At 30.9% G+C, this 26,110-nt stretch overlaps 2 protein-coding genes and 1 pseudogene across 2 annotated transcripts; 2 read left to right on the top strand and 1 right to left on the bottom strand.

Moving 5' to 3' along the window:
• Positions 1-12,106: 12,106 nt before the first annotated feature.
• LOC114170119 (cytosolic sulfotransferase 15-like) lies at positions 12,107-13,102 on the top strand. Its single transcript, XM_028055606.1, has one exon. It carries the CDS (start codon positions 12,122-12,124, stop codon positions 13,100-13,102), a length of 981 nt encoding a protein of 326 aa, XP_027911407.1. The 5' UTR covers positions 12,107-12,121.
• A 7,309-nt stretch (positions 13,103-20,411) lies between these two features.
• On the top strand, positions 20,412-21,421 carry LOC114170486 (annotated as a pseudogene).
• A 3,055-nt stretch (positions 21,422-24,476) lies between these two features.
• On the bottom strand, positions 24,477-25,593 carry LOC114170488 (cytosolic sulfotransferase 15-like). Its single transcript, XM_028055975.1, has one exon. The coding sequence runs from the start codon at positions 25,589-25,591 to the stop codon at positions 24,611-24,613; it is 981 nt and encodes a 326-aa protein (XP_027911776.1). The 5' UTR covers positions 25,592-25,593; the 3' UTR covers positions 24,477-24,610.
• Between the last annotated feature and the right edge of the window lie 517 nt (positions 25,594-26,110).

The raw sequence follows: 26,110 nt of genomic DNA, 5'->3' as shown, positions 1-26,110 counted from the left end.
GTCCGCGTGACCCTTTCGGGTCTTCGTGTCCGCCTGACCCGTTCGGGTCTTTGGGCCCGCCTTACCCGTTCGATTCTTCGAGCCTGCCTAACTCGTTCGGGTCATCGGGCCCGCCTGACTTGTTCGGGTCTTCGGGTCTTCGGGCCTGCCTGACCCGTTCGGTTCTTCGAGCTTGCTTGAGCCATTCAGGTCATCGGGCCCGCTTGGCCCGTTCGGATTTTCAGGCCTACCTGCCCTGTTCGGTTCATCGGGCTCACTCAAATTTTCTGGATTGTTGGGCCCGATCCGTATAGGTCGTCCAACCTCTTATGGTCGTCGGGCCTGCCCGATCCGTATAGGTCGTCGAGAAAGGCCCGTCCTAGTCTGAATTTAGCATAGTCCATCTCAACCTTTAGTCTAACCCAACTAAAAATTTAAATTGAAAATTTGGATTGGATTTTTTGGATTATCCATATTTAAAAATCTTGATTTATAAAATGGATATCCAATCCATAAAATATATAAAATGTAGATTAGATTGAAATCCAGATCCATTAAATGGATTTTAAATGGATTAGATTTTTAATAAAATGGATTATAAATGGATTGGATTGGAGCAAAAGTGGATTGGATCAAGAAAATTAGATTTTTTGCCCACCCCTATATATATATATATATATATATATATATATATATATATATATATATATATATATATATATATTGTTAGTAATTTTGGGTCATACATATATATGATACATAATTAAATGTATTAGGGCCATTATTTATAAAGCCAAACAATAAAGTGATCTGACTAATTTAAAGATTTGGCTAAAGGCATATGTCATGAAAAATAAATATTGTGTAGAGACCAGTTAGTAATTTCTAATTTGATGAAGGGCCAAATTAGAAATACTAAAACTTAAGTAAATTCAGTTTATAAATGGTCGTGGTTCCCTTCTGAGAGCACACACAAAGTCATAACGTACTCTTCCTGTTCCTTTCTCCCTATCCCTTTCAAGAGAGAAAACCCAAAGGGAAATCAAGGTGCTCTACAGGAGAAAGATCATTGTATCATTAGTGCTCTCTAATATTATCGTTATGGCCAATTCAGGTACGCTTCCGTTTACTTTTTACAACATGATTATCAGTATTGGATATTGTGTATGAGTTTATAATTTATTATTAGAATCAATATTAGGATCATATTCTGCGTTTATGCTAACATGTGGTATGAGAGCCACCCATACTTGATTCATGTTTGTCTTTGGTTAATTTGATTAATTTCTATTCAGAACCCTAAATCCCTAATTCTGAAACACTTGATCCCAATTTTGTTTTTGGGAGAAAAACCCCAAATTGAGAATCCTAGGGTTTCTTAAAACCCTAATTGAAGTAAATTATTTTAATTAATTTTGAATTTTGGGTTCAAGACATTTGAACATAAGGATTTATATTTTAGAATATAAATAATTTGATTTATTTTATATATTTTTTGGTTGTTTAATATATAAAATAAATATATTTGGTTTTGAATAAATATATAATCAAATTTTGGTTTTGTTTAATATTTTAAAAGAATTAATTGAATCAAGAAGTCACCAAAGTGACCTCTCTTGAGTAGATAGTTCGTGAAAAAAATGTTAAATGTTGGTGTTTATGTACGTTCATGCGAGTATTGATCGGCCCAAAGGAAGATTAATATTTGGCCGGATTGCATACACACTTGTGATGATAAACATGTGATAATTATAAGGATTTGCTTTGTCGATGATAAATTAATCCAAAGATTAGTTTGTTGTTGGACATGCTTTATTATCAATGTTTGATCATTACAACCAGATACCTCTAACAATTGATATTACTGTCCAAAAACTTGATATTAATGATGCATTGGGTGTTTTGGGATGGGTTAAACCATTATTTGAATATTTTTATAATGATTTATTTTATTATGTGAGCATAATAAGTTATTCCTCTTGTTATTTATATATATATATATATATAGCTTCAGTTGCTTCTGTATCTGCCAATGTGAATTCTGTTTTGATCTTCAATGGAACAAATTTTAAGGACTGGAATGAGAATATTGAAATTATTCTTGGCTGCATGGATCTGGATCTTGCGTTAAGGACTGAGGAACCCCCTACTCCTACGGCGGAGAGTACTCCTGAAGAGATGAGGGATCATGAAAAGTGGGATCGCTCAAACCGCATGAGCATAATGATCATTAGGCGCGACATCCCAGAGGTGTTTAGGGGCACTGTTTCTAAAGATGTTACTACTGCCAAAGAATTTCTTGCTAAGATTGAGAAGCGCTTTGCAAAAAGCGATAAGGCAGAGACAAATACTCTTCTTCAAAACTTGATCTCCATGAAATATCAAGGCAAATGAAATATCAGAGAATATATTATGAGCATGTCTAATATTGTCTTCAAACTCAAGGCACTAAAGCTTGAAATCTCAGAAGACTTACTTATACATTTGGTGTTGATTTCTCTTCCTGCACAGTTTAATCAGTTTAAAGTATCTTATAACTGTCAAAAGGATAAATGGTCTCTTAATGAGCTCATTTCATATTGTGTGCAAGAAGAGGAAAGATAAAAGCAAGACAAGACAGAAAGTGCTCATTTTGCAAGCACCTCAAAGGTTAAGGGCACAAGAAAGAGATCTAAGGATCCCAAGAAGGAAGCTGCTAAGGGTCCAGAACAAAAGAAACAATCTCAGGAAATCAAATGTTTCTTTTGCAATAAGACTGGACACGTAAAGAAGCAATGTGCCAAATATCATGCTTGACATGCAAAGAAAGGTATGTGTCTTGCTAGGGTCTGTTCTGAGGTCAATTTAGCGTCAGTATCTAGTAACACTTTGTGGTTAGACTTAGGTGCTACTACTAACATCAGTGTTTCTATGAATGGTTGCCTGAACTACCGGAAGCCAACTAATTCTGAAAGATGGATATATGTTGGAGATGGTAAATCGGTGGAAGTGGAGGCTATTGGGCACTTTAGATTATTATTATGTACTGGTTTTTATTTGGATTTGAAAGACACTTTTGTTGTGCTGTCATTTAGACAGAACTTAATTTCAGTTTCTTATTTGGACAAATTCTGTCATTCTTGTTCATTTGGAAACAATGAATTTAGTTTGTCTTTTAATTCAAATATTGTTGGAACTGGTTCAGTTTTGGCTTATGATAATCTATATTTGCTTGATACTGTGACCATCTATAATGAAACCTTCAATATAGAATCTCATGGTACTAAACGTAAAATTGACAATACTCAATCAGGAGCATTATGGCACAAGCGCTTAGGTCACATCTCTAAAAATAGAGTTGAACGACTTGTGTCAAATGGAATCTTAGAGTCCATTGACTTCACACACTTTGATGTTTGTGTTGAATGCATTAAGGGCAAACAGACCAAAGCGAAGAGATCAGGTGCATATAGAGCTTCAAACGTCTTAGAGTTGAGTCATACGGATATTTGTGGGCCATTTCCTACACCTTCTTGGAATGGTCAACAATACTTTATATCATTCATAGACGATCACTCAAGATATGCATACTTATTTCTTATTCATGAAAAGTCATAGTCTTTGGATGTGTTCAAATCTTTTAAAGTTGAAGTTGAAAATCAACTCAACAAAAGAATTAAGACTGTTATATCTGACCGTGGTGGTGAGTACTATGGCAGGTATGATGGATGAGGTGAACAACGTCCAAGACCTTTTGTCAGGTACCTAGAGGAGTGTGGAATTGTCCCACAGTACACCATGCCGGGATCACCTAGTATGAATGGTGTAGCTGAAAGACGAAACCAGACTCTTAAGGATATGGTAAGGAGTATGATTTGTCATTCCACCTTACCAGAGTCACTCTGGGGAGAGGCACTAAAGATGATAGCTTATATTCTAAACAGAGTACCAACTAAAGCAGCTACCAAAACACCTTATGAGCTTTGGATTGGGCGAAAGCCTAGTCTAAAGCATTTCCATGTGTAGGGTTGTCAAGCTGAGGCAAGGCCTTACAAGCCAAATGAAAAGAAATTGGACTCCCGAACAGTAAGTAGTTACTTTATTGGATATTCTGAGAGATCTAGGGGATATAAATTTTATGATCCCATATTAAAGACAATTTTTGAGACAAGGACTGCTACATTCTTTGAAGATATTGAGTTTGGGGGGAAGAATCAGATTAGGAAATTTGTTTTGGAGGAAGAATCAGTAATAATTCCAGAACCGATTCAAACTATTACTTTTGATGAAGTAAGTTCGGAACCTCCACAAAACATTGATGATGAACCTCATACTCAAGATGATTTGGTTGTTCATGAAGAACAAACTCAAGATCCTCAACAACCTATGCTTCATGAGCCAGCACCTTTGCGGAGATCCATGAGAGAAAGGAGAAGTGTTATTTCAAATGATTATGTTGTATTACTCCAAGAAAATGAAGATCCTAACAATTGTGTGATGGAAGATGACCCAATCACCGTCCGTCAAGCCATATAGGATCCTAATTCAGAAAAATGGATTGAAGCAATGAGGGAATAGTATAAATCCATGCAAGACAATAAGGTTTGGGAACTTGTCCCATTACCAGAAGGTGTGAGACCCATTGGTTTTAAATGGTTATTTAAGACCAAATGGGATTCTAACGGTAATGTGGGGAGGTATAAGGCTCGTCTTATAGCTAAGGGATTTACTCAAAAAGAAGGGATTGACTTTAAAAAGACTTTTTCTCCAGTTTCATCAAAAGACTCTTTTAGAACAATTATGGCTCTTGTTGCACATTATGATTTGGAGCTTCATCAAATGGATGTCAAAACGGCGTTTCTCAATGGTGACATTGACGAGACGATCTATATGGTGCAACTAGAAAATTTTGTGTCGGGAGACCCAAAGAATATGGTTTGCAAATTGACTAAATCCATTTATGGACTAAGACAAGCATCTCGTCAATGGTATCATAAATTTCATCAAGTAATTCTCTCATTTGGCTTCGAAATGAATCTTGTTGATGATTATGTGTATCACAAGTTTAAGGGGAGCAAGTTTATTTTCCTGATCTTGTCTGTTGATGAGATTCTGCTTGCCACTAATGATATAGGCATATTGCATGAAACTAAGAAATTTCTGTCAAAGAATTTTGAAATGAAAGATCTTGGTGACGCCTCCTTTGTATTAGGAATTCAGATACACCGAGATCGATCTCGGGGTATTCTAGGATTATCACAAAGGAGCTATATCGATAAAGTTCTTTAAAAGGTTTAGCATGCATGAATGTAAATCCGGGGATACTCCAGTTACTAAGGGAGACAAGTTCAATCTCAATCAGTGCCCAAATGGAAATTTGGAAATTGAGGAAATGCAGAAGATTTCTTATGCGTCAGCTGTAGGGAGTTTGATGTATGCCCAAGTATGTACGCGTCCAGACATAGCATACATAGTTGGGGTTCTAGGCAGATACTTAAGCAATCCAGGAATGGACCATTAGAAAGCAGCAAAGAGGGTCATGAAATATTTAAAGAGAACAAGAGGTTATATGCTCACATACAGGAGGTCAGAGCAGTTGGAGATCACTGGGTTTTCTGACTCGGATTTTGCAGGATGTCAAGATAGCTTAAAATCTACTTCAGGTTACATTTTTATGTTGGCAGGTGGTGCGGTTTCTTGGCGCAGTGTCAAGCAAACCCTTACAGCTTCATCCACCATGGCAGCAGAATTTGTAGCATGCTATAAGGCATATAATCACGGGATATGGCTGAGAAATTTTGTCACAGGACTAAAAATGGTGGAAGGCATTGAAAGACCACTTAAGTTATTTTGTGACAACAAATCAGCTGTATTGTATTCCAACAACAATAGGAGTTCGACTAAGTCGAAGCACATCAACATTAAGTTCCTAGTTGTTAAAGAAAGAGTACAGAGTGGACAAATTTCCATAGAACATTTAGGGACAAACTCCATGATTGCAGATCCTCTAACCAAAGGACTTCCATCCAAGGTCTTTCATGAGCATGTTGCTCACATGGGTGTTTTATAGTTTGAGGAATCTGAGGTTTAGTGGGAGATAGTCATTTTTATATGTTTTATGTTTTATGTTTAATTTATTGTATGCATACATTGAACTTTCAGACATATTTGGTTATTTATGTATGTGGTTTTAATTTTACACTTTGTACATTAAGTTTTTATATCGATCTCATTAAGTTAAAGTTTGGACCAGTTGAAAATAGATGTGTATATACACATCACCTTCACATAATTTTCATGCTACACATTTCATGATGGATCCATGTCATTTGGTTATGTCAGGATTAATGATCATTGTTGGTTTTAGTTGCGATTGATGCAATGAAAAACTGGTTCGGTTATACATACTGATATAATCAATGGACGAGACTTTTGGAGTTTGCTCGAGTAATATAATGGCAATTTTGAGCTCATAAAGTCTAACACATTTATAAGGTTGTAAGGACATATATATTTGTGAACAGTGGGAGATTGTTATTAATTTTGGGTCATGCATATATATGATACATAATTAAATGTGTTAGGGTCATTATTTATAAAGCCAAACAATAAAGTGATCTGACTAATTTAAAGATTTGGCTAAAGGCATATGTCATGAAAATAAATATTGTGTAGAGACCAGTTAGTAATTTCTAATTTGATGAGAGGCCAAATTAGAAATACTAAAACTTAAGTAAATTCAGTTTATAAATGGTCGTGGTCCCCTTCTGAGAGCACACACAGAGTCATAACGTACTCTTCCTGTTCCTTTCTCCCTATCCCCATCAAGAGAGAAAACCCAAAGGAAAATCAAGGTGCTCTACAGGAAGAAAATCATTGTATCATTAGTGCTCTCTAATACCAATTCAGGTACACTTTCGTTTACTTTTTACAGCATGATTATCAGTATGAGATATTGTGTATGAGTTTATGATTGATTATTAGAATCAATATTAGGATCATATTCTGTTTTTACTTTATATATATATATATATATATATATATATATATATATATATATATATATATATATATATATATATATATATATTACCTTTTATTATTTTAGTTTAATTTCATTTTTTCTCTTATTCCATATGGCCAATTCCTTTTCAATATTTATTTGTTTCTTAGGTTGTTTTGTATCTGATATGCTTCTATCAACAAATTTTAACATATATAATATATAATATATAATATATAATATATAATATATAATATATAATATATAATATATAATATATAATATATAATATATAATATATAATATATAATATATAATTAAAGTTTAATTATAAATTTGAATCCTACAACAATATTATTTTACTCCACATCACTAGTCAATTATTATATATGTCAACTTTATAATCTAACAGAAAAAGTCACACCCCAAATGCATAATTCCGAACAAAGAAAATCGTATATACGCAACACTAATTAGTTATCGTATACAGTATCAAGGTCTACATTGATAACAAGATTTGCAAATTTAAAATATTTATCTTCAAATTCATATTTCTTTAACTTTTTAATTTTGAATTACATTTCACAATATGTTACCATTATAAATATTACTTTTGTTTACAATATTTTAAGTTTAATTTCATTTTTTTTATTTCAATAATAAAACCAAAATTAAAATAAGTCTATTTAATTTGTTATATATATAAAAAAGAAAAATAATCATAACTATTTTTTTTTTCATATCCTCATACTCTTCACTAAAATTTTATATTTATAATTATACATAATTATAACATTTAAATATAATTATATAAAAAAATATTTATTTAAATATAAGAATAACTACATCAACTTTCGTAATAAAAAAAAATACCATGCGTACGAACACAGGTCTTATACTAGTTAATACTAAGAGGTTTATATTCGTCGTTATTTTGTAGCAGACAATTTCCACCTTATTTAATTTCAATTTTATTGCATTTTTCAAAATTAATTATTTTTATGAAAACCAAAATAATTAATAGTTTCTTATAGTTGAGTTTTAGCAACTACAAATACAGGATATCTTATTTTGTATTACACATTAAAAAAAAATGAAATAATTACAACAGTGAAATAAGATGTGAACTTTAGGAAAGTGTTGAATAAAATTTAAATTTTTATAAATGTTTTGAAATGAAAAAATAATTTATATAGATGGGAGAGCACCTAAAAATTAAAAAAGAAAATAATTTTTAATTGTCCAATGGAAGAGCGTCTATAAATTAAAAAGAAAATAATTGATAATTGTCCGATGGGAGGGCCTCTATAAATTAAAAACTTTTGAGAAAAACAGTTCTCCTATGACTTGAAATATAATAAAAGAAGAAATGAATAATTATTTTATTCTAATTCATTTAATACGAGTTTGGCCTCCATGTTCTTAAAATAAATTTTTAAAAGTCTCACGATGCCAAAATTTAATTACAACAATGATTACTTTTTATTATTATTATTTTTTTACTTACATGAGTATTTCTTACTAATTCTCGTAATACGTCTTTTGATTATGCTTTCACTAAGGTAGAGAGGACTATTAGTAGGCCGCACTTAATTTACTAAATTATACTAAATTATAGTTAATTGTATTATATTAAATTAAAATATACTAAATTATTTATAATAATAATTGAACTGTATTATAAAATAGTTTAGTTTTAAGAAACTAAACTTATGTTAAGTTAACAAAGTTAACTATTGAACTATAATAGATTGAAAGAGCAAAATATCTCAAATAAAATATTAGTATTAGGATAAGAATTGGACTTATGTATTTTGTGTCTTACGTTCTATTCTTTCTCTTCCATATTGAAATATTCATTTTATTTTGTTTTAATTTTTTTCTTTACTCTTTCTTTGAGAAAAATGTAAAATATTTATAATTAATTTATTAAAAAAATTATGAATTAATTCAAGATCTTATTTTAATTTGAATGAATTTTACTATATAATGTTATTTTTATGTTATGATTTTACAGAAGTTATTTTTAAAAATTAAATTTTGTGACAGCTAACATTTTTATAATTTTTTATTCATATTCTTAAATATTGAAATTAGTATAATAAATATAAATATTGGTACTAACATATTTTTTATTTTAAAATCTTATGTAATATTATTTTTTAGTTTTAAAATATTTATTATGTGGCGTTAACTTTTTAAAGAGAATTTATTTTAAAAAAAATTTTAAAATATATAAAAAGTTATTGATTCGTTGCTTCATGAAATATATTTTAGAATTTCATAAAATTTCTAGAACATTTTTCACACAAATATTAATGAATACAAATGTTAAAAAAAAATATTAATTTTTGAGAATTTTCTAAAATAAATCCTTTTAGAAAATTTGACGCAACATAATAAACATCGTAAAACTAAAAAGTAATATTACGTAAGATTTTAAAATATAAAAAATAAGTTAATAGAGATATTTATATTTATTATATTAATTTTAATATTTTAATTACATTTTAAGTTACGGAAAACTTTAATATAAATAAAAAAATTATAAAAATGTTAATTGGTGTATTGAAGTATGATGCATATTTCAAGTATTATTTCCTAAGTACTTTCAAATTATAAACTTTAGATTATTATTGCATAGTACAATCATATGTAATTAGTGCAATTCAATTCAAAATAGTGTAATTAAGTTAAAAAAAAATAGTGCAATTCAGTTCAAAATCAATGCTATCCGGTTCAAAAATAATACAATTCAGTTCAAAAATAGTGAAGTTTATTCAAAATCAGTGCAATTCGATTCAAAAACAATGTAGTTAAGTTAAAAATTAGTGTAGTTCAGTTCAAGAATAGTGCAGTTCAGTTCTGATGTAGAGCAGTTCATAAAACAGTTCAGTTTATAACAGTTCAGTTAGTTTATATTATAGTGTTGTGCAGTTCAGTGCAGTTCAGTCCAATTTATTTTTAAGAATAACAATTCAGTTCAGTTCATCTGAACTGTTTTTTAGTTCAGTGGAGTTCATGCGAACAGTTCTTTAGTTCAGTCCAGTTTTTGGTAGTGCAGTGCAGTTTGATTTATTTTGCCCAGCTTTAACTATTAGAAAGTGTAGTTGTAGTAAATGATGTGGTAGATGAAATTAGAAGGCAAAAATATAACGGAATCATATTAAAACTAGAATTTGAGAAAACACATAAATAATAAAGTTTTTATCTTTGCGGGCAGAATCACATAAATAAATTAAGTTATTACAGCACATTTATTCTTCTTATCCTTTTTAAGATGTCATTAAAAGTGAGGCAGCATGAGTTTATTTGGGTTTGGGACCACGGCAAGAAAACTCTTAAATGTATGAGCTCTTTATAGATCTAAAAGTTTAAACAAATATGTAGAGAATAGGAAGGTCGAAAATTATTCTTGACTCATTATATGTACGAGCTCTTTAAATATAGACGTGGAGTGATTTAGATTGTAATTGAACATTTTTATGGTAGTATTGATATAGTGCTCATGTCAGTTAATAATTTTAGTCTTATGGGCTATTATGGAGTTACAACATAATAGTACTCAATTGTGGAGTCTTTCTATATTTTGTAAAATGGTCAGAACATCCCAAATGTCCTGTTATATATATATATATATATATATATATATATATATATATATATATATATATATATATATATATATATATATATATATATATATATATATATATATATATATATATATATATATATATATATATATATATATATATATATTTTTTTTTTTTTTTTTTCTGATAAGAAAAAAATACTCTTAAATAATAATCATACTAATTTAGATATCAATTTACAAAATAAAAAATTATTGGTTACTAAAACAATTACTATTATGAATAAAAAATTATAATTGGTCACTAATTAATTAGAGACTAATTTAAAAATTAATTCCTTTAATAGCAAAAACCTTGATAACAAATTTTTACTAAAAAAATTTCTTTGGTAGCCAAAAACTTAATAGCTAAATTTTAAAAACCAATTTAGAGTTCAATAATAATTTTTTATTCATAATATGATTATTTTAGTAAATAATCATTTTTTATTTTGTAGATTGGTATCTAAATTGGTCACTACAGTAACTTATAATTTTTTGTCACTAAAACTAGTTATTAATGAAAAATTTTCTTATAATAAAAGTGGTAGAAAAATTGCATGGTAAGAAAAAAACTTATGCAAATCTAAATAAGAGGGTGGGTTAGGTTTGAGGGACTTAATTAGAAGTGTTTCATCTAACTTTATGAGGTAAATAAAAATGGAGACTAGACAAAGAAAAACACAATTTATGGAAAGATGTTTAGGAGTTACGTATGGTTGGAGAAGCTTAAACAACAAAAATGACTATACACGAGTCCTTGTAGTAGAAAAATTTAAAAAATGTAGTGGGAAGGGAAAAAAAAGAACTGGTGTGATAAACATATGTTTTAGTGTAGAGGAAACGAAAATCTTATTTGTTTTTGGGAAGATAGTTGCCTAAATGAAGTCTCTACGTTAAAAACATATTTTCGAATTAGGAGATGTTGGAAAATGGAGCAAGGAATCTTGGAAATGGAAATTGAAATGGCAAAAGAGATCGGTTGGAATGGGATAAAGTTTAGAAAGCTAACTTTAATTATGTATGAGCTGGAAAAGTGTATATTAAATAAAGAAAAGAAGATGAAAGAGAGTGGAAGGATAATGAAAACTAATATTCTGCATCAATTTTATGCAGCATTCAAGAACATGAACTTCTTTATGTTTCATTAATACATAAATTTTATTCTGTATACTATTTATTTTTCACAAAATTTCGATAGCAATCTGTATTGGTCTTCGGTTAACGTGAAATGAAATGATGACATTAAATCAAATATGTCCCCATTTGTTTCGAACCAAACTCCTCTAGAAACACCATCTCTCACCAGTTTAATGAATACAGAAAAAACAAATACTGAGAAATTACACGTGAATATTGTAGATACTGTAAGCAAAAAAAACAGAAAATCGTGGATGTAGGTAAAAAAAAAAAAGCACTTTGAAGCACTGATCAGACTATAAAAATATATCCCATATTGAGATAAATATCATCAAACTTTCAGTGGTAAGTTATCATTCAAACACATTCCATAGCTATAGCTTCCAATGGCTTCAACAGAAGGCCTGCAAGCATACGAAGAAGACAACCTCCTTCTGTCCCTTCCCAAAGAGAAGGGTTGGGCAGCACGCCATCTCTTTCTCTTTCAAGGCTTTTGGTGTCCATCAAATTTTATTGAAGGTGTAATCAATTTTCAAAATCACTTTCAGGCAAAAGACAGTGATGTTATTGTTGCCAGCTTTCCCAAATCAGGTACTACTTGGTTGAAAGCCCTTACTTTTTCTATTCTCAACAGACACCGTTTCTCATCTTCAGAGAATCATCCATTACTCACTTCCAATTCTCATGAACTTGTTCCTTTCCTTGATTTCATCTTTCATGGTGATAACATCCAAGAAAAGCTTTCTAACCTCTCTAATATGACTGAACCAAGAGTTTTTGGTACTCACATTCCATTCCCTTCCCTCTCCCAATCAATTAAGGAATCCAACTGTAAGATAGTTTATATCTGCAGAAATCCATTTGGCACTTTTGTTTCATTTTGGATCTTCGCCAATAAAATTAACCCACACTCTCTGCATCAACTGCAAATTGAGGAAGCCTTAGAAAACTACTGCAAGGGAACAATTGGATTTGGTCCGACTTGGGAGCATCTGTTAGGTTATTGGAAAGAGAGCATAGCTACACCTAACAAGGTTCTCTTCTTGAAGTATGAAGAACTCAAAGAAAATGCAAATTTTTACGTGAAAAGAGTTGCAGAATTCTTGGATTGTCCTTTCACAGAAGAAGAGGAAAGTAACGGTGTGATTGAAAGCATAATCAATTTATGCAGTTTTGAGAAAATGAAGAACCTAGAAGTCAATAAAGCTGGAACATTTGACAGGAACTATGAGAAAAAATACTTATTTCGAAAGGGTGAAATAGGAGATTGGGTAAACTACTTTTCCCCAGCTATGATAGACAAATTATCCAAAACGGTGGAAGAAAAATTAGGTGGATCTGGTCTTTCCTTTAAAACATCTCCTTAATATATATATATATATATATATATATATATATATATATATATATATATATATATATATATATATATAATGTGATCTGATTGTGAATTCTGGTTTTACTGTGTGAAGAGGCATCCATGCGTTGCAGAGACAAGTGGATACCTTTTTATGATATGGTTCTATGTATGCTGTCTTCAATAATTTGATTACCCATACTTGGAAAATTCTGAGAATTCCAGAATCCTGTTATATTATTTGAAGCAATAGGTCGTAAGTTTAACACCTTTTTGTTATGTTATATTAACAACGTAAGTTCAATAAAATGAATGATGCATAGATTGTAACTATTTGATGCAATTTCTATTTTTTTTTTTTTTTTTTTGTACTTAGAACAAAGACCGTGAAGTTAATGCTCACTGATAAAATATTCGTTATTATTTTGTAGCAGACAAGTTTTATTGTATTTTAAAAACGAAATAGATATTTTGATGAAAGACAAAATCATAATAATTTCCTATGGTTGGGTTTTAATAAGCAAAACATGTTTTAAAGTTTTTTATTGTATCACGTAAGCAGTTGGTTACCATTCAAGCAACGGTTACATATCTATAATTATAGGCGGCGTTCATATTTCTACTTCTAAATTTATGGTTTTATAAATAATCGTTTTTAAATTAAAATAATTATTTTATTATTTTTACTTTTTAAATGATTATTTTTTACATTTAACTGTATTATTATTTAATTTTTCTTTTAAATTAATTATTTTTAAATTAATATAGATATCTTTAATAAAAATATTATCTATAAAATTAGTAAAACATATTTATAATAAAATTTAAAATATTATTCATATTTATTATTAGGGTTAAATATGTTTTTGTTTCTCAAGTTATAGTAAATTTTGAAATTAGTTATTCTTCGAAACTTTATACCAATTTAGTCATTTATCTTTATAAATGCGTGAATTTAGTCTTTCTTACTAAATTTTGTTAAGTTTATTTGACATTTTAAATATACTTTGTGATAATATTTGAGTAAACATTAAAGCGAAAATGTGTTGAATGGTATGAACAATTCAAATATTATCATAAAATGTGCTTGAAACGTCAAATAAACTTACCAAAATTTGGTTAAAAGAACTAAATTCACATATTTTTAGAGATGAAAGACTAAATTGGTCAAAAATGTTGAAGAATGACTAATTTCAGATTTCACTGAAACTTGATGACTAAAAATATATTTAACCCTTATATTATTAAAATTAAAAGAATAATACTCATGAATTATCATTGTCGACACCGTTCAATATTTTGAATATTTTAGTGCACTTTCATAGCATTATTGTTTTTTTCTTTGGCAAATGGCAGCAGTGGCAGACATGTGTTGCGTATGCCACCAACTTTATTAAGGTTTTAAAATTGGCTAGTATCCTTATGTGTGATAAAAAAAAACGGTTCTAATGCAATTTTTATCTTCATCTTAATGGACTTTTTTATTGGGAAGTTGGTTTTGTATAATTTCAATTTACAAATGAAAAATCATTTCAATTTACTTGAATTTTTCTGTTTATTTCTATTTTTTATGGCTTGAGGTTCCAAATTAATTATTATTTTATGCTGAAATGTGGTGAACTATAATTGCATTTGGAGTTCAAAACCATTTTTAAATTTTGGAGCAATAATTGATGATCAACACAACGGATAAAAGCATGGTTCACTTCTAATGAATAAGTTAACTAAATAATACAAACGTATATTAAAATATAGGTTATACAGACTTTTATTCAATATACTATCAATGTTCTAAAACATCCTAGTTTAGTCCCAAATTAGTTTTGTCTCAGAACCATATTATATCTTTTTGTTTTTTTAAAGATCAAATCATATAGTTTTTTTTTAATATTACTTATATTCATACATTATGCTATATATCTATTTAGCTATCTATCACAATTCAGTGACAATTGAAATTGTGAAATGGAAACCCTTTACTCTGCTATGTTGTTCCCATATTTCAAAATCAAAAGGGTTAAACAGTGAGTGAAATGCTTGTAACTTGCAATCATCTTGGTAGATTTAAGTTTACTTCGTACCTATTTAATCCCCTGAGGATGAAGTGAATATAACTATTTGAAATAATGACAATCACATCTTTGTCTTCTACTTTAATGAATTTTTTATATTTATTTATCCTATTTTTAATAGCTGGCATGGTCCTTCTAGCTACCATGACTGGTTTTGCAAATGGTCTTGGATTCCATTGTTTGTTTAAGCGTATTTGTACTTTTGTGATATTTAGAGCAATGCACTAGTTAGCTTTGGCTCAAGCATTTGAGACTAGAGACAAGCTCATGCCATCACATCCAGAGCTAGCAGAAGAATGGGTTATTCAGATTCTAATAATAAAAACAACTAGTGTGATAAAAAAAAAAAGTTACCAACCTAGTTTTGTAACTATATAAGGAAAACTTGAAGAAGTCTCACGATATGAAAGAGTGTTGAAGTCAAACACTTTAGATGTATAAGGTCTCAAATCTAAACCCCTAGCATGCCCACATTGTTCTTGACTTTCGTAAGTAGAATTAAGTTAAGAAATCATTACTTGATATATCTTTTTGATTAGGATGATGATAATTTTGATTCATATGGTTGAATTTTTTTCTACATAGAACACATGAGAAGAAACTAATAAAATAACATGAAGTGTGGATGATAATTATAAATTTTATTAGAATCTAACTTACACCAATTTCTCTTACTTCATCATTAGCATATGTTCCATTAGCAAGCTTGTGTGTAGATATCCATACCTCTCTTATGTTGACCTTGTGGCCACATTCATTTTCTGATAAAATTGAGGAAAAAATTATATGACATAATTCAAAAAATTAAAAGATAAATTTCACTTTAAGATATGTAGTATTGTAACCATTTCATCTCTTTTCCTTGCAATGCTCTTAGATCCACCTATGTTAGCAATGGTTTGCTTCGCTCTATTCTCTTTATTTTTTAGGGCAAGGTCATAATAATCAACATATAAAAATTAATAATTATGAATAAGGTTGATGAAAAAAAAGTTTCAATTATGCCTTTATTTTTTCATTTAGATAATAATCAACAAAAGAAGCTCATTGATCTCAATCTTTTGGAGCCATTACAATGAATTTATCTCTAGTATGAGTACCATCATTCCTTTTTACCATTGTTGAGTGTCTAACTTAGCATGATTAACTATTTATTATCTTTTGGGCCGTTTTTCAAGTATGTTTCATGGTTTACATTTCTCTGCTAATTCATCTTTGGTCTTATCTAGATACTCTGATGCCGATTGGGCAGGTGATCCCACAGATCGTCGCTCTACCACATGTTATTGTTTCTTCTTGGGAACTTCTCTTATTTCCTAGCATAGCAAAAAGCAGACTATTGTTGCTCGCTCTAGCACTGAATCTGAATATCGTGCTCTTGCTGATGCCACTTCTGAATTACTCTTGTTACGATGGTTGTTAAGTGATATGGGTGTCACACATTCTTCTGCTACTCTACTTTATTATGACAATAGAAGTGCCATACACATTTCTTATAATGATGTTTTCCATGAGCGCACAAAGCACATTGAAATTGATTGTCACCTTGTTCGTCATCATGTTGTTAATGGCACTATCCTATTGACTCCAGTCTCCTCTGCTGATCAAACTGCTGATATCTTTACCAAAACACATCCTCCAAAACGATTCCAAGATCTCTTAAGCAAACTCAAGTTGACATCTACTATACCAACTAGAGTTTGAGGGGAGGTGTTAGCGTAATATTATGATAGCATAATAGATGGAACATTACGAGATTTTCTTAGCTTAATTATAAGAGATATTGTTGTATTTTCTCCAGAATTAAATACTGGATTACTGTATATAAATGGTTCATATATCACTGAATAATACACGATAATAAACATAATATTTCTCTTTATATGTTTAGTATATTCTTTCACATCAACCCAGAGAAGCTTTCTTACCTCTCTAATATGACTGAACCAAGAGTGTTTGGTACTCACGTTCCATTCCCTTCCCTCCCAAATCAATTAAGGAATCCAACTGTAAGATACTTTATATCTGCAGAAATCCATTTGACAGTTTTGTTTCATTTTGGATCTTCGCCAATAAAATTAACCCACACCCTCTGCATCAACTAACAATGGAGGAAGCTTTAGAAAACTACTGCAAGGGAATAGTCGGCTTTGGTCCGACTTAGGAGCATAGGTTACTGGAAAGAGAGCATAGCAAACCCTAACAAGGTTCTGTTCTTATGAAGAACTCAAAAATGAATTAAGTGTAATTTTCATTGAAAATTAATTTAAAAAAGATATTTAACCCTTTATAAGATGAATGATGCATAGATTAACTATTTGATGCAATTTACAATTTTTTTTATCTTAAAAAAAAGACCGTAAAGTTAATGCTCACTGATAAAAATATTGTTATTATTTTGATGAAAGCCAAAATCAGAATAATTTCCTATTGTTGGGTTTTAATAACTAATATATATTTTTGTGCTACAAATTAAAAACCAGATAAAAAAATAGCAACAGTAAAATAGGATGTGAACTTAGGAAAGAGTTAGATAAACTAATTTCTTTTTTTTCATAATTGTTTTAAGAACAGAAAATGATTGATAGATGATCCAATGGGACTGCCTCAAATTACACGGAGTTTTGATAATTACAAGGTTAACCTGAAATGAATAAATTTCTTTTCAATCAGTTTTTATTAAATAATGTTTTAAATTATTTATAATTTTAAATATTTTCAATTAAGTCTTTAATAAATTTTTATTTATATGTGTGAGAACCCCTCTTTGATTTTTTTCTTATCCATAAACCCTTTCTCTGCTAACACTTCACTCTCACCTTGCACCCTTTTTCCTCTCTATTTTTCTCTGCCTTCTTTCTATCAGAAAACATTCTAAATTTACATCTAAAAGTCTGAATCATTCTCTTCTATTACAAAATTCAGACCTGAGGCTAGTTCAGGACCAGTTCCTCAAGCTGAGCCTCCCCTCCTTACGCATAAGTCAATCTCAATTTCTCCCTCGCCTTCCAATTTTCGAATTTGGGGTACTTCCATCTTTCTGGGTTGAGTTTGGGGCTGTTCTTACACTTAACATTTGTAATTCAGTACCTTAAGTTGTGAAATTGAGGTGCTCCTAGTTGAAAGAGTTCTTGCTTGTGATAATTGCAAAGGTAAGGGAAGCTAACGGTCTTTCTTCTTATTTCAATCCGTGAACCATGTTTGATGAGTTTGATTGAAGCATTGTGTGCTAAATTGATGTTTGAAACGCATGTATGGTTGCTTGATTGATTTTTGCCATGGATTATGGGCTCCTGCATGTGGGAACAGGTTCGTAATCTGGTATTTTCGCCTAGGCGAGTGACTCTCGCCTGAGCTAAAACACTAGAAAACCCACCCCTGTTCCTGCGCGAAGCCTCGTCTAGGCGAGCTGAAGTCGCTTAAGCGAGAGACACTCTCGTCTAAGCGAACCAGCTTAGCCTGAGCGAGAATTCGCCCAGGTTTTTTATTTTGACCACTGTTAGCGCCTCGGTCAGGCGAGACTAGCTCGCCTAAGCGAGATGGCCTCTCGCTTGGGCTAGATTGTCTAGCTTGAGCGAGAGCTATTACAGTGGGGTGCTTAAGGTTTTGTTTTAAAGGGTGAAATTATATGTTCAAATGTGATCTTGTGCAATTAATCTTTTATATGCTTGAAATGTCATTATTACTGTAGTGAGTGGTGAAATTGGATGAATATGAATTATGAGGACTTGTTGTTGAAATAGAATTTCAAGGGAAATTCATATGAGCTTGTTAGTGTGTGTAAGGACGTGAGGAATCCGTATTGGTTGGTATCTTGAAACTCCAATAATCATTCGTGCTCAGATAGAGCAGAATGAATTATGTCGTGAGGAGTAGCAGGAGGTCCTAGTCTTTGGACTTGATCAAGTCTTAGACGCGAAGAGGACTTACCCTGGGAGTGGTTGGGTGATAACCCCTTGTGCCCAAACTCTGCAGAGTTTGGGAACCTTCACAGGTGCAAGCCACTAAGAGTTTCAATATCGCTTACACAATCTGGATATCGAGTCTAGAATTATACAATTGAGCTATGTTTTATAAATGATATTTATACTGTGAACTGTATGATTTTCCCTTATTTCAGTTAGCTTACCCTTCTTGTTTATGTTTGTTTTTCTCGTGTGTTCTCCTTTGCAATGATCACCTACGGTTGGTGTGAGCAGAGCCGAATCCAAATGAAGACACCCCTCTCCTGGACAGGAGCTGATCTTGGCTTGGAAATTCAGTAGTGACTTTTTGAGTTAGGTTCCTTGGATTTTAAGTTGTATGAACTGACTTCTCCTTGTATAGACTGTATTTTTGTTGATAGGGACTTATATGGTTATTTTGGATGACTGTATCAGCACTCTATAACTGTTTATCCATACTATCTGCTTTATTTGATCATGGTGTTAATATTTTATTTAGTAGGGTGAAAACTATTAAATGAGATGTTACAATATGTTTATATTTAATTTTTTTATTAATCGAATAATATGATTTTTTTTTCATATGATATTGTGTAATTGTTTTTATGATTTAATAAATATTATGTTTTAATAAATATTATGTTTTTGTAATTAATATGAAATAATACCATGGTTTTATTTATTTTAAAAATTGCAAACGGTCCACTTCAAAACTTTGATTCCATTTGATTCATTTACTTTAAAAAAAAATGTGTTTCATTTCTAATAACGTTAAAGTTTATCATACGTGACAAACTACGTTTCACTTCATGTTACACAAACATAAACACATAAACCAGCAGTTAAAATCCACCGAGTATTATTCAACTAAAGATCTCTCTGTACAAATATATAAAATGAAACTAAAAGCTAACTAAGGCCCAATATAACAAGCAGCCAAACATAGCTGGCTAATAAACCCCTGAAGTGACGATGGGAGAAAGATATTTTCAATGCCCATCTGGGAGAGAATGGAAAGAAAGCTAGATCTAGCTAAGAATTTAGTAAATATGTAAGCCAACTGGCTGTGTTTGTGCACATGAATCACTCAAATCATGCCTTTTTCCACATGCTTCCGAATAGTACTTTGTTCATTTGTACTTCTATTAGTTGAACACATGAGATATCGTAGATTCTGCAAGCAAAAAAGCACATGGATGTGCGTAGAAAAAAAAAACCACTTCATCACTTTGAAACACTGATCAGGCTATAAATATATCCCATATTGAGCTAAATATCATCAAACTTTCACTGGTAAGTTATCATTCACCCAAATTCCTTAGTTATAGCTTCCAATGGTTTCAACAGAAGGCCTGCATGCATACGAAGAAGATAACCTCCTTCTGTCCCTTCCCAAAGAGAAGGGTTGGGCAGTACAACATCTCTATCTCTTTCAACACTTTTGGTGTCCATCAATTATTTTTCAAGGTGTAATCAATTTTCAAAAGCACTTTCAGGCAAAAGACAGTGATGTTATTGTTTCAAGCTTTCCAAAATCAGGTACTACATGGTTGAAAGCCCTAACTTTTGCTATTATCAACAGACAACGTTTCTCATTGTCTCATAATCATCCATTACTCACTTCCAATCTCATGAACTTGTTCCTTTCCTTGAATTCGTCTTTCATGTTGATAACATCCAAGACAAGCTTTCTCATCTCTCCAATATGACTGAACCAAGAGTTTTTGGTACTCACCTTCCATTCCCTTCCCTCCCCAAATCAATTAAGGAATCCAAATGTAAGATAGTTTATATCTGCAGAAATCCATTTGACACTTTTGTTTCACTTTGGATCTTCGCCAATAAAATTCACCCACACTCTATGCATGAACTAACAATCGAGGAAACTCTAGAAAAGTACTGCAAGGGAATAGTCGGGTTTGGTCCGACTTGGGAGCATATGTTAGGTTACTGGAAAGAGAGCATAACAAACCCTAACAAGGTGCTGTTCTTGAAGTATGAAGAACTCAAAGAAGATGTCAATTTTTACGTTAAAAGAGTTGCAGAATTCTTGGATTGTCCCTTCACAGAAGAAGAGGAAAGTAACGGAGTGATTGAAAGCATAATCAATTTATGCAGTTTTGAGAAAATGAAGAACCTAGAAGTCAATAAAGCTGGAACATTTTGTGGGAACTTTGAGAAAAAATACTTTTTTCGGAAGGGTGAAATAGGAGATTGGGTAAACTACTTTTCCCCAGCTATGATAGAAAAATTATTCAAAACAATGGAAGAAAAATTAGGGGATCTGGCCTTTCCTTTAAAACGTCTTCTTAAAATGTGTTTAATTTGTTACCTATGACTGTTACTTCTTCTTCGTGTTCTGATTGTGGGCACCTTTTTATTATTTGGATTTAGCCTCTGTTAAATTTAAGTTTCTTTTCGGTGTCATTAACGTTTGACTTCAATAATATTATTACCCAAATTTGGGAAATTATAAGATAATTCCAGATTCCTATTGTATTATTTGGAAGTGCAAAGCATTTGCTATAGGTCGTGTGCCGAAGAAAAAGGAATACTATATAATGTTTATATTAGGAAAATGATATTTTGATTATTAGATTTGGACAACTTTTTCGTACACCCTTAGATGTCATCTTCTAAGTGATTTTTTATTTTTCATTTTTCTCATTCTCAATTTTCCAAAACAAGTTAAAAGATGATACATTATGTTGTAAGGGAAAGTTGTCAAAATTTAGTAATTAAAATATCATTGTCCTTTATATTAACCCCGTAAGGTTAATAAGTAGGTTTAAAAAGAGTTAAATATGTTTTTAGTCTCTTAATTTTAAGTGAATATTTAAATTAGTTTTTTTTTTAATTTTGGATCAATTTAGACTTTAATATTTAATAATGCGTGAATTTAGTCTTTTTAACTAAATTTTGTTAAACTTATGTGACGCTGAAACACGTTTTTTAACTATATTTGAAATATGTCACACTGTGTAAACAACTTAAATGTTATAGTGAAACGCGTTAAAAATAAAATTTACATATTTTTAAAATTGGAAGACTAAATTAGACCAAAATTTTAAAATTGAATTAATTATAATTTTCATTGAAAATTAATTTAAAAAAGATATTTAACCCTTTATAAGATGAATGATGCATAAATTGTAACTATTTGATGCAATTTACAATTTTTTTTATCTTAAAAAAAAGACCGTGAAGTTAATGCTCACTGATAAAAATATTTGTTATTATTTTGATGAAAGCCAAAATCAGAATAATTTCCTATCGTTGAGATTTAATAACTAATATATATTTTTGTGCTACAAATTAAAAACCAGATGAAAAAATAGCAACAGTAAAATAGATGTGAACTTATAGGAAAGAGTTAGATAAACTATTTTTTTCTTTCATAATTGTTACGAGAACAGAAAATGATTGATAGATGCAATGGGACAGCCTCAAATTACACGGAATTTGTAATTACAAGGTTAACATGAAATAAATAGATTTCTTTTTGGTCAGTTTTTATTTAATTATGTTTTAAATTATTTTTAAATATGTAGTCAACTGGTGGTGTTTGTGCGCATGAATCTCTCGAACGATGCCTTTTTTCCACCTGTTTCTGAATAAAATATGAAAAATGATTTTTTAATGATTAAATTTTTACAAATTTCTCTTATAATTTAATGTGTTATTTTTTAAGTGATTTTTTATTTTTTTATATTTTGAAACTAACACGTCAACCTACGAATTTATCTTTGAAACCAACTGAAGTTGAAGACGAGAAACGTGAACGTTAAATGGTCAACATTCTTCTTCTCTCATTTGTTCAACACCTTCGGTGAATACGACATGTGGCCAATTTTTTAAAGATGGGGAAGAGTATAAAGTTTAACTACAACATGGTTGACGCTAAATTACATTAATAAAAAAATAATTTAAATATTAGTGACGACTTAGTGTAGTAAAAAAGTAATTTAAATATTAGTGAAGAGAGGAATTGGGTGGTCCTCTCAGCAAAGAGAGGAATTGGGTGGTCCTCTCAGCAGTAGATGAGTCAATACAAGCCCAAATGAAAAGGTGAGAGTAATAAAAATGTAGTAAAAAGTTATGTGGAATGTTAAAAATAGAGATGCAAAAAAATAAACTTCTTCATATTCCTATGTAGATTAAGTTGTTGTCCAAGGATATGTTGAGATCTAATATGGAGGTGGAACTTATGAGAAAGGAGTAAAAGTCAAGAAAATCAAGGGCTCTTTGTAACAAGATTTGACTGTGTTAGAAAACTAGCTTGTAAGGTGAGAATTGCACCCACTTATATTGGCCTTATCTCTAGTCAATGTTGGACTTCCAACACACCCCTCAAGAAAGCCTGCTAGGATAGACTCTAATTTGGCTCTGATACCATGTTAGAAGTAGATTTTAAGCCTAACTCAATCCCATAAAACTGGTTTGTAAGGTGAGGATTGCACCTACTTATATATTGTGAATTGGTCTTATCTCTAGTCAATGTGAGACTTCCAATAGACTGCTCTAAAATGTTCTACAAAACTAAAAGTTGGATCAGATATGTAGAGAATATGAAGGTTGAAGGTTATTCTTTTGGGTGATTACATATATGAACTCTTCAAATATATGTGTGGTGGTTTACTAAATTGTAATTGAAAATTTGCATGGTGGTTTTAAGATTTAGTACTCATGTCAACGTAATCTACTACTCATTAATGTTTTTGTCTTCTGATTATCGAGTTACATTATATTACCCAATTATATAGTCTCTTTGTAATCCTCTAAAAGAATTAGAACATCCCAAATGTCACGTTATATTTATTTAATTTTTTGTTATTAATAAAAAAAGTAAACCAACACTATTTAGAGTCAGTCCCAAAAAGTCACTGCTAACAAATTAGCATCTATGATCTTAGAGTGGCATGTACCTGCGACACAAATTTGATACTAAGAATTATTTTGCATCGATTTTTTCTTGGTAATTTGATTGTGATAACGAACAATGTTGCAAAATATTTAATTGATAATCCAATGAATAAATGAAACAATGATTTTACTTTAAGATTTCCAGAGTAATTACACATGACAGATAAAATAGTAATTTAACTGGAATAGTCGGAAAAAGAGATTATTAACACAAGATAAGTAATGAATCAGAAAAGGAGAAAATTATTTTTCATTTCTTATATTCCTATTTTACTCTCTATTGTATTTTCCGATTAATGGATTCTAAACTAGTTTCCAACTCAGGCCAATAGATTGAGTATATACTGGTAGTGGTAAAAGATTTCCTGACGAAGAAAAAAGAAGAAGTAAATCTATTAAGAAATCCAAAGAAAAAAACCTTGTCTTGAAACATTGAGATGCATTTTCCATTCAACTCGGATTGGATGGTTACAGGAAGGTAGCCACATTACATTATGACGACTCTTTATTCAGCAAAAGAAAAAGTGACGACAACATTTGAGCCAAAGACACAGCTACATGTGTTTGGCTCTTGAAGTTTTAAGCATACATTTTAAACGAAAGACCTGATCCACTCAACTTTTCTTCAATAACTTTGGATAATTTTGTTATCATAGATGGAGAAAAGTAATTTACCCAATCACCTATTTCACCCTTCCGAAAGAATAACTTATTGTCAATGAATTTGTCTAACTTTCCTGAAACGTTTACCTCCAAATCTTTCATTTTCTCAAAGCTACATAGCTTCATTATACTTTCAATGTCTCCATCACTTTCTTCTTCAGCACTGAAAGGACATCCCAAAAACTCTGCGATGCTTTTCACGTGAAAATTGACATTCTCCTTAAGATCCTCGTACTTTAAGAACAGAACCTTGTTTGGTCTGGCCAAGCTCTCCTTCCAATACCCTAACATATGACTCCACCAAGGGCCAAAGAGAACTCTTCCATCGCAAAACATTTCAAAAGCTTCCTCTAATTCTAATGCTGGTAAAGGTTTTAACATCAATTTGTTAAAGTAAATCCATGACGAAAGAAAAGTGTCAAATGGGTTCCTACAAATGTATATTATCTTAGCATTAGACTGAATGAGTGATTTAGGCAATGCAGTGAAAGGAGTGTGAGTACTGAAAAGTCTTGGCTCAAGCATATTGGATAGGTGAAGAAGTGGGTCATGGGTTTCATCACCGAAGAAGATCTTAGACTCAAGGGAAGACACAAGTGTATGAGGATTGGAAGTAAGTAATGGATGGTTCTGTGCAGAGAAGTGTTTGCGGTTGACAATGGCAAAAGTAAGGGCTATCAACCAAGTAGTACCTGTTTTTGGAAAGCTTGCAACAACAGCATCACTATCTTTTGCTTCAAAGCACTTTTGAAAACTTTTTACACCTTCTATAAAAAGATCTGGACACCAGAATTCTTGAAATAGGCAGAGATAAGTGGGTGCAAAACCCCTCTCTCTGCGAAGGGAGAAAACTGGCTCGTCTTCTACATTTGCATGTTTTCTATCAGTCGAAGCCATGGAAGTAGTTTACGACAGTAGTGTGTGGTCATTTTACTCACCTTGGAGTAGTATTTTATAGCATAAACCAGTGTGGTTTAAGAGGTTTTTTTATTTTTATTTTGGGGTTTGAAATTTGTATAAATGAGTTTGATAGGGTGGGACGAAATTGCAGATAAGATAAAGTCGTCTTCGATTCAATCGGTTTCTTTTTTTTTTCTTTTACAACCCAATATCGTCCGTATAGAGGACGTTTTGTGTGGGTGAAAAAAGTCAAGTCGTACTTTTATACGACGACTTCACCTTTCAATTTTTTTTAAAATAAATTTTGAAAAACTAAAAAATTTGAAAAAGAATGGAAACCGATAAATCTAAAAAATAATGAAATTTGAAATATTTGAAAAAAAAAGAAAAATAATGAAAAGTGAAAATTTTGAAAAAAAAATTAAAAATAATGAAAATTGAAAATTTTGAAAAAACAAACAAAAGTAAGTGAAAAGTGAAGTCATGTTAGAGGACGATTTTATTTTTCAATTCAAC

This window comes from Vigna unguiculata, chromosome 11 (assembly GCF_004118075.2).
Source record: "Vigna unguiculata cultivar IT97K-499-35 chromosome 11, ASM411807v1, whole genome shotgun sequence".
Classification (NCBI taxonomy): Eukaryota; Viridiplantae; Streptophyta; class Magnoliopsida; order Fabales; family Fabaceae; genus Vigna; species Vigna unguiculata.
This window is presented reverse-complemented; position numbering and strand designations above follow the sequence as displayed.